This window comes from Aethalodelphis obliquidens, unplaced genomic scaffold (genome assembly GCF_003676395.1).
Source record: "Aethalodelphis obliquidens isolate GAN/ISIS:26980383/991018 unplaced genomic scaffold, ASM367639v1 scaffold21, whole genome shotgun sequence".
NCBI lineage: Eukaryota > Metazoa > Chordata > Mammalia > Artiodactyla > Delphinidae > Aethalodelphis > Aethalodelphis obliquidens.
In genome coordinates, this window is record NW_020837965.1 from 16,077,636 (window position 1) to 16,092,483 (window position 14,848).

At 40.9% G+C, this 14,848-nt stretch overlaps 1 protein-coding gene across 3 annotated transcripts in view; it reads right to left on the reverse strand.

Annotated features, from left to right (window-relative positions):
- PPP4R3A (protein phosphatase 4 regulatory subunit 3A) overlaps positions 1-13,528 on the reverse strand; it is a 38,714-nt gene extending 25,186 nt beyond the window's left edge. The window contains exons 1-2 of one of the 3 annotated variants that reach the window (XM_027120351.1): positions 12,474-13,527; positions 530-585 (exon numbers count right to left, since the gene is read on the reverse strand). In XM_027120351.1, coding sequence (XP_026976152.1) covers positions 530-585; positions 12,474-12,615 — 198 coding nt within the window. In that variant the 5' untranslated portion in view covers positions 12,616-13,527. Of the gene's footprint in view, positions 1-529; positions 586-12,473 lie in introns of all 3 variants that reach the window. The other 2 variants (XM_027120353.1, XM_027120352.1) reach the window with 2 other exon arrangements.
- Between the last annotated feature and the right edge of the window lie 1,320 nt (positions 13,529-14,848).

The following is a 14,848-nucleotide window of genomic DNA, read 5'->3' on the forward strand; positions in this document are numbered from 1 at the left end:
TTTCAGATATCTCTTGCATCAGAAGGGTACAAGAAAGAGAGTGTACTCAAATTGAAAGTTCTTAAAAAACTTACATCATTATAAGGTCCCAGTCAGGCTATATAAGAAATCAGATTCGTATTTATACTGAGTTGCTGTATAGAGATATGAATGTTCCTCCTGCACTAGCATTTACAACAGTGAAGGAAGGAGTTTCTACCATTTAGCTGATTATTCCATCAGTGGTCACTTTTTAAATTCTCTTTAGGTAGAAACAAGAAAACTGTGTCGTTTTAGGTTTTAACTTTTGAGAATAAGGCTCAGTTAGTCAAATATCTAGAACTTAGCTTAACTTGAAGTTTTTCTTTAATTTAAAATGACTGCTTTATATATACAGAGATTGGTAGAACTGGATTTTAGAATTAGACTGGCAAAGCATCTTATAATCTACTCCAAAATTTTCATTGTAAGGAATCAGATGGCAAATTTTCATTTAATCACCAAATCGAGAGGATAATATGCAAGATAAAGAACATCTTCAAAATTTTACCTGTTGTTTCTGGTATGCAGTATTAGGATTTATTTTGGACTCTAAAAGTAGAGAACCTAGGAAAGAGGAAAAAGAAAAAACAAACACATTCCATTATGTAACTGTAAAGCAGCAAAATTATATTCCCTTACATACACACACATTTCCTTTTTTGAAGGACTGATGCACATACAACTTCAGTTGAGGAAATATTATTTTAAAACAATACAAATTTAAATATAATAGCCTGTAACCTAAGAAATGCTTGCTTTATACATGTTTACTTTTAACAAAACAGACACAATCATCTAAAGAGCGAGCACTAGATGGTAAGAGAAATCTAACAACTCCTGGGCAGCAGAAGGTAGTGAAACAGCACAGTGTGAAGCCAGATGATCTGGGATTAAATCTCTAATATACAGTATTATTAGAGAAATAACTTAAAACATGCAAATAAGCATTATAAATAAAATCTGGTCTCTCTCAAGACTGAAAATAAGAATTCACTGGTAAAAGTCTGAAAACATCAAGGATATGATCCATTGCCCAAGTACATCCCCACATTATGATTCACCTTCAGAAAGTCTTATGTTTCTGTTTAATACAGAAATCACACTTTTCCATCTTCAAATTATCAATTTACTTCTCAGAATAAGCTAATTTGCACATTTCTGTTTTTCCCCGGCAGTATCGTAAGACTCAAGGTATTAGAAAATAACTACTGCTTTGTGACAAAGAGCAAAATAATAATAAAAAATTTTATTTAAGTATAGTTGATTTACAATGTTGTGTTAAATTTCTACTGTACAACCAAGTGATTCAGTTATACATATATATATATATACACACACACACACACACACATTTTTCATATTCTTTTCCATTATGGTTTAATCACAGGATACTGAATATAGTTCCCTGTGCTATACAGTAGGACCTTGTTGTTTATCCATTCTGTATGTAATAGTTTGTACCTGCTAACCCCAAATTCCCAATCCATTCCCTCATTCCCTCCCCTACCCTATCTCCCCCTTGGCAACCACAAGTCTGTTCTCTATATCTGTTAGTCTGTTTGTTTCATAGATAAGTTCATTTGTGTCATATTTTAGATTCCACATATAAGTGATATCATATGGTATTTGTCTTTCTCTGTCGGACTTACTTCACTTAGTATGATAATCTCTAGGTCAATCCATGTTGCTGCAAATGGCATTGTTTCACTCTTTTTTTACAGCTGAGTAGTATTCCATTGTACACAGGTACCACATCTTTATACATTCACCGGTCGATGGACAGGTTGTTTCCACGTCTTGGCTATTGTAAACAGTGCTGCTATGCACACTGGGGGGCATGTATCCTTTCAAATTAGTTTTCTGCAGCTATATGCCCAGGAGTGGGATTGCAGGATCATATGGCAACTCTGTTTTTAGTTTTTTAAGGAACCTCCATACTGTCTTCCATAGTGGCTGTATCAATTTACATTCCCACCAACAGTGCAGGAGGGTTCCCTTTTCTCCACATCCTCTCCAGCATTTGTTATTTGTAGACTTTTTAATCATGGCCATTCTGACTGCTGTGAGGTGGTACCTCATTGTAGTTTTTATTTGCATTTCTCTAATAATTAGCAATGTTGAGCATCTTTTCATGTGCCTGTTGGCCATCTGTATGTCTCCACAAGAAGCAAATTTTAAGACTAAATGTATAACTCTCCCCTCCTCAACCAATTCCAGTTTAAAGCCAAGTTCTGACCCAAAATACTTGAGAAAAAGCATTTCCTCTGCAGCTGTCTCTCATCCAAAGCTTTCAACTCTTCTCATATTACATTAAACAGTTGCTTCATCCATTCCAAATAGTGGCTAGACACTTGAGAAAAGGGCACTCTTAACATTTCCAAATTTGACTAGTTTTGCCTTTATGTTAAAATTTGTTTACTAAGTTTATGATACTGCCCCGTGTTAGTAATTTACTGATCATTCACTACCATGGGCTGGTAATGATGCTCAGTGATATTGAATATATATAGTAAAATACCAGCATTTGCCAAGCTGCAGTGACTTAATTTGCAAACACCTTGTGCACAAGAAAGCTTCCCACTTTACTTGAATCTTTCCAGTGTATAGCACAGGTGAACTGCTTAACCCAAAATCTGTCTCTTACCCTTTCTGTACTTAAGGTAACTAAACAGTCTCCCTATTTTCTCCACCTGTACTCCCAACACCCCATTTCTTTAAGCTCTTTTCTTTTTACTATTTTTGGCTCACTGAGGTTCAGACAAATATTCTCACATTCTGGAGGAAGCCTGATTACTCTTCTTCCCATTTTTCCAACTTTTGCCACAATAATCAAAATAAATTTTCCAGTGCCCCTTAATTTTCTTTATGCACAATCAACGAATTTTTATTTCGGTAATTACTAAGAGCTGTCTAGTGATATATTTATAAGAAGAAAAAGCAGCAAGCAAACGAACTCAATGTCTAGAGTCCCTTAAAAGTATTAAAATTTCCAACTATCTCTGTAAATATTCTTTCACTGTTTGTTGTTTAATTACTAGAACAAAAATTGCACCCTATTATTTCCCAATGAAATCACAAAGTATGTCAAGTACATTATGGATCAAACTTTTAAAAGATGAGTCATGGCATATAATCATATTCAAAACATGTTTCTATGAGAAAATACATTCCAAAAACCCTACTTTGAAATATATCATGTCCTCAAAAAACAATCAATCCGCAGAAAACTACATAAATAATAGAGTGAAACAAATGGATTACTTTATAACATATTTCAGAAGATGCAAGAGATCTAATGTCATAGAACCAAACTAAGTAAGTAATGCCACCTTAAAAGTCAAACTGCACAAAAGCACAAAGGAAAAAAATCAGACATCATTGATAAATGATGGTAACTGGACATAATCAAAATTAAAAACAAAAATAAAAAATGCTACAAACAATACCATTAAGAATGTGAAAAGAACCCACAGAATGTGCAAAATTATTTGGAAATCATATATCTGATAAGGGACTTGCATCCAGAACTCTTACAACTCAATAATAAAAAGATAACCCAATTTAAAAATGGGCAATGGATCCGAGTAGATATTTCTCCAAAGAAGATATACAAATGGAAAATAAACATGAAAAGAAGCTCACCACCTTTAGTCATTAGGGAAATGCGAACCAAAACCAGAAAAAGATAACCATTTTACACCAGCTAGGAAGCCTATAATCAAAGACACACAATGACGTGAGCTGGCAACCATGTGGAGAAATTGGAACCCTCATACATTTTTCTTGTAGGTATATAAAAAGGCATCCACTTTGGAAAAATTTGGCAGTTCCTCAAAAAGAGAGTTACGGGCAATTCCACTCCTAGGCACATACAAGAGAAACAAAAACATTTGCCCACACAAATTTGTGTACACACAGCAAAAAAGTGGAAACAATCCAAATGTCCAAAAACTGATGAATGGGTAAATAAAATGAAAGACTATTCGGCTATACAAAGATATGAAGTTCTGATCCATGCTGTAACTGAACCTTGAAAACGTAAGTTAAAGAAGCCAGTTACAAAGAACCACATGTTTTAGGACTGCATTTATATGAATGGTCCAGAATTTGCAAATTTAGAGGATTTGTAGATTAGTGGCTGTTTAGGACTGCGAGGAAGGGGGAACAAATGGGTAGTGATTGCTAATAGGTACACGATTTCTTTTAGAGGACAAAATGGTCTCTCATTGTGGTGATGGTTGCATAACCCTGTGAATATACTAGACAATACGGAACTATATACACTTTGAATGAGATGGCATGTGAATTCTGTTAAAAAAAAGCTAAAGTGTAAATATTCATACAATGGAATATCATACAGCAATGTTAATGCATGAACCAAATATATGTAAATGCAAAAATGTATATGAACCTTACAAACATAAATGAAAGAAGCCTCAGACAAAAGTATATACCATAAGTCCATTTACATGAAGTTCAAAAAGTGGCAAAAATTAATCTATGGTGTTAGAAGTTAGGTTGTTGAGGGGAAGGGGAGAGATAGTGACTGAAGAGAGACATGAAGCAGGTTTCCGGAGTGCTGGTTATGTTGTTTCTTCGTCTTTGTGCTGGTTATTTTGTGAAAAATTCATCAAGCTGAATACTTAAGATTTGTGTACCTTTTTGATGTATTATACTTTAAAAGTTTTTTTTTTTTTTTTTTTTAAGTTTAAGAGAAGGGGTAAAATGACACACAGCATAGGGGCTGGAGCTATCACTTCAAGTTGTGATTTCAAGAAACACACACCTGGGACTTCCCTGGTGGTGCAGTGGTTAAGAATCTGCCTGCCAATGCAGGTGATACAGGTTCAATTCCTGGCCCGGGAAGATCCCACATGCTGCAGAGCAACTAAGCCCGTGCGCCACAACTACTGAGCCTGCGCTCTAGAGCCCGTGCTCTGCAACAAGAGAAGCCATGGCAATAAGAAGCACGCACACTCCAACGAAGACCCAACACAGCCAAAAATAAATAATTTAAAAATAAAACAAAAAAACCCACACACCTGACTTGGCAACTGCTAAAACAAAACACCAACACCAACTATTATTTTTTGAGTACAAGTTTTTTTGCCTTTTTTTTTTTTGCATTTGTTTCAAAACTCGGTAGTGTTACAGTGTTAGGATGACTAAAAAGGAAAAATCAATCACAAATTCAAAGTATGAAGTGTTCCCTTCCGAAATGCTGGTGAAAACAAGAATAAGCACATACTAGAAGCTTCTGGTAAGTTTTTCTTTTTCCTGGGCCATTCAAGATGTCAGGGGGAAGCATCTCTCCTGAAACCATTTCAGCCATATCCAATGGTTTTAGTCTAAGACATAACTTTAGCAAGTCCAGCTCTGGTCCCCAAATACCATGTTCCCCAAGATGTCAGTAGGCTGTAGAGGCTGGAATATGGGAAACAGCCTTTTAACTGGGGGGCTAAGTAAGATAATAATGAAAAGACACATTTCTAGTTTTATTCCTAGTCCATCTATTAGGTTCCCCACTCCCATCTCATAGTTTCTACTGAATAAAATTATAAGCACTTATCCAATCAACTGAAAAAGATCCAGCTGAGTGTTAATATGCATTTACACAATCCTTCCCCCCAACAAGTTTATTTGTTATCAATTGCTACAGCTACAGTACTGGGAACAGTAGTTCCATCCCAGTAATAAGTGGGTATGGAAGGGGATGTAGAGTTCAACTATAGGTGTGAGGCATTTATCATGGTAGCAGAGATAACAAGGAGAGAAATGAGGAAAATTTTCCTTAATAGAAAACCTTAAATGACATCAAGGGAGTTAAAGTTCTCATTAAGGGGAACACAATGCTTTTGATAATGGGCAGATCCAGTATATCTTAGTAACTGAAACACATACGTAAAACAGCCCCCCACCCCAATTTATTTGAGGAACACATTCATCCTATCCAATGAAATAGATGCCTTTATCCTCCAAGAGGAATTCATTCTCACCCCCACCCCCCACCATGACACCATCTCCTCACACATCTGAGAAAGACACTCACACAGACAAGAGAAAGACAAGCCTACATAGCAAACCCCAATATCAAGACTTGAGAAAGGTCTTCCCACTTCCCACCTGAATGACTGGGAAGGAAATATGGAAACACAAAAATCGAGAGATTGATGTAGCTAAGGGGAATGCATCAATACATGTAATTAAGTTTGTCACTGCAGAATCTATCATTCAGACCACTAGCAAAATCAGCCACGCTCAGGTGAACTAAATACTCCTGCACAGCAAATGCTTGTCAGAGTCCATCCCCAAGATTCTGACAGGCGTGCAAGGCCATATTTGCACATATACTTCTTCAAAAAATAAAGAGGGTCCTTAATTCTCATTTACTATTACCCAAACTGAACATCAGCACAACCCTTTTGGAGGGTCATTTGCCTTTATCTACAAAGCTTCTAAACACATACTACTCTTTGGTCCAACAATCCTAGGAAATTATCCTACACTCTCATACAGGTGCCAAGTATATGAATACAGATGTCATTAGCAGTGTTTGTAAAGGCAAAAAAAAACTAGAAACAATGTATGAGCCAGCTGGAGAGTGTGGGGATCTCAAGAGGCCTAGAAAAATCAAAACTATTTTCATAATATTACTAAGAGATTATTTGCCATTTTCATTCTTATTTTTCTCACAGTGTCTACACTGATAGTGCAACAGATTGAATGCAGAAGCAGAAAAGAACACTTAAAAAAAAATTGAACCAGACATTATAAAGAGATTTGTAAAACTGTAAAACAGTGACATTCTTGTCACTGAATTCTTGCTTTAGAAAAGATTTTTAAAGTCTTGTTTTAATTTCTAATATGCTAAATATCAAAAGATATTTTTTATTTAAACATAAACAAAAGCTATTAGGGATCCTCAATTTTAGTACTATAAAGGTATCCTGAGGGAAAAAATCTGAGAAATGTTACTCTATGCCACCAACACTGTACTGTGTGAATTCAATATATACAGTGGAATACTACGCTAGTTTTAGATGAGATAGATCTGTATATCCTGACACAAACAGAGGCCCCAAATATACTGATAACAAGGAGATCTGTACACTCAGGAAATGGGGGGACAATGGTAAAGAAGGGGAAATGCCACTCATAACATCACCAAGACAACTACAGGTAAAGCTGTCATAGACTGATAGCAAGAAAAAGTGACAATAAAACAAACAGTACAATTATGGGTATAAACAATTAGGTCATTAAAAACGTTCCCTCCCTACTACTTCACATCTTGGTTCCTCTTGAACTTTTCTAGTATCCTGCTGCAAACCCCCAATACACCCCTATCAAAACAAAACAAACACCTCCAGGGATGGGGGAGGGTAGTTAGTACATGCAGAATGAAGTCTCATCTGAAGAGTTGAAATCGGAGAACTTAAAACTAGTGCCTGTAGTATAGATCCAGCCAGCAGACAGCTTGTTTGATTCCTAGTTCTAACAAACATACTCATACACTAAATTCATGCAAATCTTTTATAATGGAAAGATTTTACATTGGAAAAAAAAAACAAGTCTAGATTTCTGGCTGGGTACAGGAAAAAAAGACCCCAGAACTATCCAATCAAAGAATCAATGCACCAAGACTTATGGTTAGAAAAAAATAATACCTCTTAGGGTTGCTTTTGAATATTAACTGAAATTTTATATTAAAGCGCCTACCCCAGAACCTATCACATAACCAGCACTCAATACTTTTCTTTAACAGCATGATCAGAATATCATTTCCCTGGCATCACTATAATCTTGAATAGTAGAAAAATTAGTACTGATAACAATGATCCAGAAACACATTACAAATAAAAGGCTAACCAACACAGGCTCATTAGACTGCCTAAGAAAAACCTTCTAATATATAGTATTTAGGAAATATTCCATGAAAATTGTTGAGATTTTTTAACCTTGTTTACACAGTTTAATTTAGCTGGAAAATTCACTTGTTCAGAAGATATCAATTCCCTTCACTGGAGAAATGATAATACTGTAGTTTCTATAATTTTATGGCTTTATTTTCAATACCAACCAATCAATCAGATTCGGGTAATACGGGAGTATCTGGTTTGCAGTTAAGAAACTTAGATCCTGACCTCAGTTCAGATTTGGATAAATACTTAAGGATTTCAGAATGAAGAGCTTCCAGGTCTGCTGCTCTTAAGTAAACAGTTCAATCTTACTGGCAATATACTGGCTTTTCCAGTATATTGAGATTATCAACGGTCAAAGCTAACGGCAAGAGCTTAGGTACTATGCTTCCTTAGGAGAAAGAAAACACCATCAAAATGAATTAATGGAAGTCCAAAATCTCATGATGATAGGAGACTAGTGTATGTTTCAAACCTATAGCAGGTCTGTGTTCCAGGTCCCTCCCTCCCAATTTTGTGGACCACAGATTACACATGGCATTTAAAACCTAAAATGAAGGCTTGGGAAAAAAAAAAAACTTGGTAGCATTATGTTAAAAGGTCCCACCCCTGTGTCAAGCCTTCACTACACTCCAACCCCATCAGGTATACCCAGTGTAGCCAATGGCCCTCAAACTTTCAAAAGCTATCACATGCAACAGATGAAAATAAGGGTTTGGTTATCCTAAGCCTATTAATTTTCCACAAAGTAGGTCTACACAGGAGAAAAAAAGCACATTTATATCAACTTTTCAAAGTGAAATATTTCTCCCAGTACTGACACTGGGTTCTTCTTGGTAGCTAAATTTGGAGTGCTTACTATATGCAAGATTATATACTACTTACTGATTTATAAGAATAACATAAAAAATGCTGATGCTATCTCTGTTTATTTCTCACCACCGCAGCCAAAACAAAACAAAACAGACTCTCCTACCCAAACTGTTGACCTCCTTTTCTATTTATAGTAGGAGTAGAGGCAGATCTACCTACAACCACGTTCTACCAAGAGGAAGCAGCACAGGATTCCAGTTTTTACCATTAGCTAGCAGCACTACCTTGAACAAAACATCTCCTCATGTCTCATTTCTTCATGCCTCAAATAACAATGAAAATGAAATCTTTTTAACTTTGACTAGACAAGTCAGAATTAAAATCATTATGAAACGTAAAATATACTTCATAAAACTTAAAGTGAAAACCAAATATAAGAACACTATTCTTTTTTTTTTTGGCGGTACGCGGGCCTCTCACTGTTGTGGCCTCTCCCGTTGCGGAGCACAGGCTCCGGACGCGCAGGCTCAGCGGCCATGACTCACGGGCCCAGCCGCTCCGGGGCACGAACCCATGTCCCCTGCATCAGCAGGTGGACTCTCAACCACTGCGCCACCAGGGAAGCCCCAAGAACACTATTCTTGATGATTGGCAAAGTAATCCAGAATAAAGAGTATAGACGTGATTTTATGTTCAAAGACATCCTTCAGTGTGTGGAGAAATTCCAATTTCTTTATCAATTCTAAAATTGGCAGGTGGAGGTGGTAAAAATAATAACGGAGAAAACAAGTAGAATGATTTGAACATAAAGTGAGAGAGTAAGTAAAGGATGACATCATTACCCTCACTTCACCAACCTAACAGGGACAGCATAAACTGGGAGAAGAAAAAAAACAATACTAAGTAATCTTTATTGGAGGATGGAACTTTGCAGGTACATGGCTATGAGGTAATGAGGTAATCTACCTTCGTTTTTAAAAAAAGATATGTTCCTACAACATATCTGCCAGTAGGAACCTACTGAATAAGCATGCAATCCAGAAAATGGGCTCAGTAACTTAGCGGGACATCTCTCCTCCAGGGCTAGGAGAGCTACAGATTTGCCAAGCACTCAGCTCCAGAGGGGAAGGGCATACTTACCCAGACAGCTATGCCCTGTAACAGGGAAGACACAAATACTTCCATTCAGAAATTTCGTTCCTGATTTTTAGATAAGTGTATATGCTCCTCTAACAAGATAAATGACTCATTTTATGGAAAACGAGAAACAACTTTCCATTTTGCTCATCGCAATAAAAAGAAAATTCTCAATTATCCTGTAGTGGAAAATGAGGGAAGCACACAATAATGGATAATCCAAGCTAGCAGCCAATACAAAACTCCCACATGTGGCTTGGAGATAAACTATAATTTTAAATATCTTTAGGCTAAAAATTGTTTTCATTTTCTTTGAAATGAACCTTGAATCTAAGTATAAAGCAGCAAATACAAGTAGACAATAATATGGGGGTTTAAAACACACTATTAACAGTTAATGATGTTAATTAAGTAATTCATAATACTAGTTTCAAGTCATAGTCTAGAAGTCTTATTCAATCCCTGACACCTCTCCCCCACCTCAGTTCGAACACTGATCTTCCTTGCTTTTTAACCTAGCTATGTGATTTTAAGTTATTTAGCTTCTTTGAGCCTCAGTTTCCTGATCTATAAATATGGCTAATAACAGTACCTACACCAAGAGGACACCAGAGGCTACAAGTGAAGAATCTCCGGCACACAGTAGACACTCAATAAATTTTGACTATTATTCCTATTTGGAGTTTTCCTGTTAGGAAAAAAAACCCCATAAATCGTCAAATTAAAGATTATTTACAAAGTATTTCACAAGTATCCTGGAATTTTCTAAGCCTACTCTTTGGATTTAGTTTTCCTAACAACTTATAAATTTAACAAGGGGACAGTCAGCTTATTTCAGCTTTCCCTATTAGATAAAAATGGAAAAAACCCGGATTCCTATATTATTGTGTTAGAAGAGTATGATTCCCTATGACAATATGACGTTAAGACTTAATGCTTAAAAATACTTTAAACAAAGGACTTTGTATAATGAGTCCAATTAAACACGTGATGTGAAGGTATGTCTTATTTCAAATTATTATGAGGTTTCAAAGAATTCATCTCACATCTACACGATTAACCGAACCTATAAAGCCTATACTTTCCAACTCACTATGTAAAAAGTTTTCCAAACAAGCAAAAACATAGAAGTTAGAATAGTTGGTTACTATATGATAGTCATACAGAAAAGTACACTAACACTTCACATTCAAACTTGTATTTTAAGAGACAAATAATATAGGCCTCAGAAAAATTTACCCAATGTGTTCAAAACCCTTTAAATGCCTCCAAGGAAAAATAATTTTTCTCCAGTTTTAAGTTATTTTGGGGAGGCTTATAAAGTAATCTGTGGGCAATATACTCCAAGTTACCATTTTTCTTTCAATTCAAATTGAAAAGCAATGTCCCTACAGTCTTCAATTACAGAATGGTGAGTCTTATTTGTTTTCCGTGGAATTGGAGTTCTGGGTAGGAAGTCCAATTAAAGGTCCTTGAAATGAGTTTGTAGTAATTTAGATACAGACCTACAATCGTAATAAACTCAGCTACCATAAAATTATAGGCTATCGTTACAAGGCAGATTTTCAAATTCAGAAGGAACTATTTTGAAAAAAGTTTTACTTGATGTGAACATTTTAAGGGAAATTCATAGTACGCCACCGGAGGAAGTGGCAATCCCTAAACTGCGTTAAGTCTTTAAAAATGTGAAACACTTATCTTCAATCAACGTGGTCTTTGAACTTGAAGGGCTGTTTCAAAATATGTGAAACACATGCATCCCTAGGGCAGATTCGAAAGGTTTTAAAGGTTTCTGCCAACTTCTCCCCACCTGTTAGCTGAACCAAATTATGAATATACATTTAAGCAACGGATAAAATGCTCGGATAAAATGATTCCAAACTTGCAGGGCGTTTACCCAGTGAAACTACACACAAAGTTCTGCACTTCTAATGAAAAAGACAACTAACGCTGCGGGAACACAAATCTCTCTTCCCACGGCAAAGAAGCACTTCCTCTGCCGAGTGCAGAGTTGCCAGATCCAGAACCAGGGTTGCCAACCTACAACAGGATCGGAAAGATGCAGCAATGATACGTTAAAAAACAAAAAAAAAAGAAGAAGAAAAGCACAACAAAATGTTTATGCTCCAAAAAGTTAAACAGCTAAGAACTTTCTCAGCTCCGAGAAAAGTTTCATGGCTGCTTTACAGACGCTTGAACTAAGGCAGAAGATCGGTTTGATCAGTAGCTTTCTCAAGGTCACTCTTGTGCAAAGTAACTGCACGGTCCGGGCTCCCGCTCCCAGGCCCCCGACCTCTGCACACGCCCCGGCGGCACCGCTCAGACGCGCCTGGCTCCGCCCGTGCCCGCACAAGTGCGACGGGGCACTCAGAGAAAGAAACACTTGGAGCGCTCTCCGGGCAGCTCCGGGAGGACAGGGGGGCCGGGGGCCCGTCCTCGCCCGAGGCGGCGGCCGCCGCGGCCCAAGCCGCCGCCTCCGTTCCCTCCGTCTTCTCAGGCAGAGGACCGCTAGCCCCACAGGACCGGGCAGGTGGCCCAGGAGCGCGGGCGAGGCGAGGGTCCCGCCGCGAGGGGTTCACTCACCGTCACTCTCGGCCCTGACAAGCAGGGACATGCCCTTCAGCCGCTCCACGTAGCCGGACGACACATGCCCGGTGCCCCGGTCGTCCCACTGCCGGTCCTCGTTGAGTGTGTAAACCTTCACCCGCCGCCGGGTGTCGGTCATCGTGCCGCCCGGGGGCCGGGGCAAAGGCCCCGCCGGAGTCGCCCGGGAAGGGGGTCCGGGGAAGGCGGGAGCCGAGGCGAGAGGACGCCCACGAGCGGAGGGCTCGCCGGCCTCACTGCCGCCGCTGGCCGCCCCGGGGCCGCGCTGCCGCCCTCATGGCCCGCCGCCGGGCCTGAGCTCTGGCCCCCGCCTTTCCTCGCCTCCGGCTCCTCGGCGCTATTGTCCAGGCCCGGCGAGGCCGGCCGCCCCGAGGGGGCCACGCAGCGCTTCGCAGCCTCCCGCCCCGCCGCGCTAGGAACTCGCGGCGCCGTTCACTGCCCTGCTCCCGCCTCCGCCATGATCTCCGTGAAGCTGCTTCCCGCGCCGCCGCCGCCTCCTCAGGCCGCCGCCGCCATGTTTTCCTTCCTTATACCTGGCCCTGCCACCGCAGCCGGGGACTGCGCTCCGCTCCCCTGCTTCAAATGTCCGAAGCCGACCGGCGCCTGGTCCTGCTGCAGCTGCCACCACTACGCGGGAGACTCCGAGAGCCCCCTGGCGCACGAGCGCTCTTGGCTACTGGGAGTCCTTTTCCCTCCGCCGCTGCCGCCGCCGCCGCCTCTTCCGCTGCCGCCGCCGCCTCTTCCGTCGCCTCTTCCGTCTTCCTCACAGAGCCAAAGCTGCCGCCATCTTGCTTCGCCCCTCAATAGCGGCGCGCGGGGCCACCCCGGTAGCAGCTGCAGGGGCGGCCCATTGGCCCCACCATTTAAAGAGACAGGAGGGAAGCCGCGAGCCTCGCAGCGGCGGAGGCCTCGGACGGAGGCGGTAGGCGGGTGTCGGGTTGCCGAAGTGGCGGGAGCGCAGGGAGTGGAGGACGCGAAACGCTGGTCGCGCCGGTGACGGACCGAGGCTCCCTCCCGCTCCCTGCACGGTACTGTCGTGCGAGCGCGGGGCGTGTGTACGTCCGTCGCTCCCTGTGTTCGTCATCAGCCCCGTTCGGGATTCGAAAGGGGAGTGGAGCCCGCCTCCGGCTGCTGATCCCTGAGCTGGTCTCTGCGCGCCGGGCGCTTGGCGTCTCCGGCTCTGGGTCCGCCCGCCGCCTACCCGGGTGGCTCGCTGTTCAGCCGTCGCTCCCTGCAGGCGTCGGGCGGCATCGGCCTGGGGCTTTCCTGCGGCGCGCCCGCCTCCGCGAGTGTGCTGTTCGAGCCGCCTTTGGGGCTGGACTGGGCACCCGGAGCGCGGAGGTCGGTGGCGCCGGAGCCTCGCAGACTCAGGCCTTTCTCCTTTGGGAAGAAATTGAGAAGTTTTCGGGAAAGACCGCAGGTTTGGCCGCAGGTCCTGGGAGCTGCCATAGGGCACGCACCGAGATGGGAGTCTGGAAACTTGGCACAGTTTTCTATTTCTGAGCGTGGTACCAAGCCTGAAGTGACGAATCTAAAACCTCTCCTTAAAATAGCTGCTACCTCTTTTTCCTCCAGAATTGTTATTTTCTAGCTCTTCATGTTGCAAAAAGAATTTGAGGGGCTTACAAAAACCAACGGGGTACTGTATAAATTCTCAACGTTCACTGTTAAGCACTGTTAATCTTCACAGAGGAATGTCGTTCCCATTCCTATCACACAAATGATAGCCACCATTTGGGGGGCTTTTACTCTTTGCCACGCCGTCTAGGTCATTGCTGGCCACTGGAAACAAAATGTGAGCCGCGTATGTAATTTTACATTTATGGTAGCCGCTTCTTTAAAATGTTTGAAGAAACTGCTGAAATTTGTTTTTATAATGTATTTTCTTGTGTTTAGAAAAAAATGTTGCCTGCCATTCCACTTCTACAAGATTCCAGCCATTAGCCACTGCAGTGGCTCACGGACAGTGCACCCTGAGGGGAATTCAGGAAGGAGAAAAACAGGAAGCATTCTGTACTTTGGATAAACTGGCCCCTGGAAAAATAAGAAACATAGCTAAGGAAAAATTTCAGTGACCCCGAGATTCTAACATCTTCCCAAACGTAGAAAAGCACTAAAATCATTGAGATGTCTGTTCTTTGTGATTAGCAGTAACCTTTTCATGCTTGACTACAAATGTTTTTCACAGCAAAAAAGTTCGTATATATTCCTGGCTCCTCCCTGACCTCTATGGAGCAGTTCCTCAGAGCTATCCGAGAGGCTGTCTCCTAGGCTATAGCCCTCAGTAAGGTCCCAGAACAGAACTTAACTCACAACTTTTACATTTTGCCTCTTTATTTCAGTTGACAGTTTAA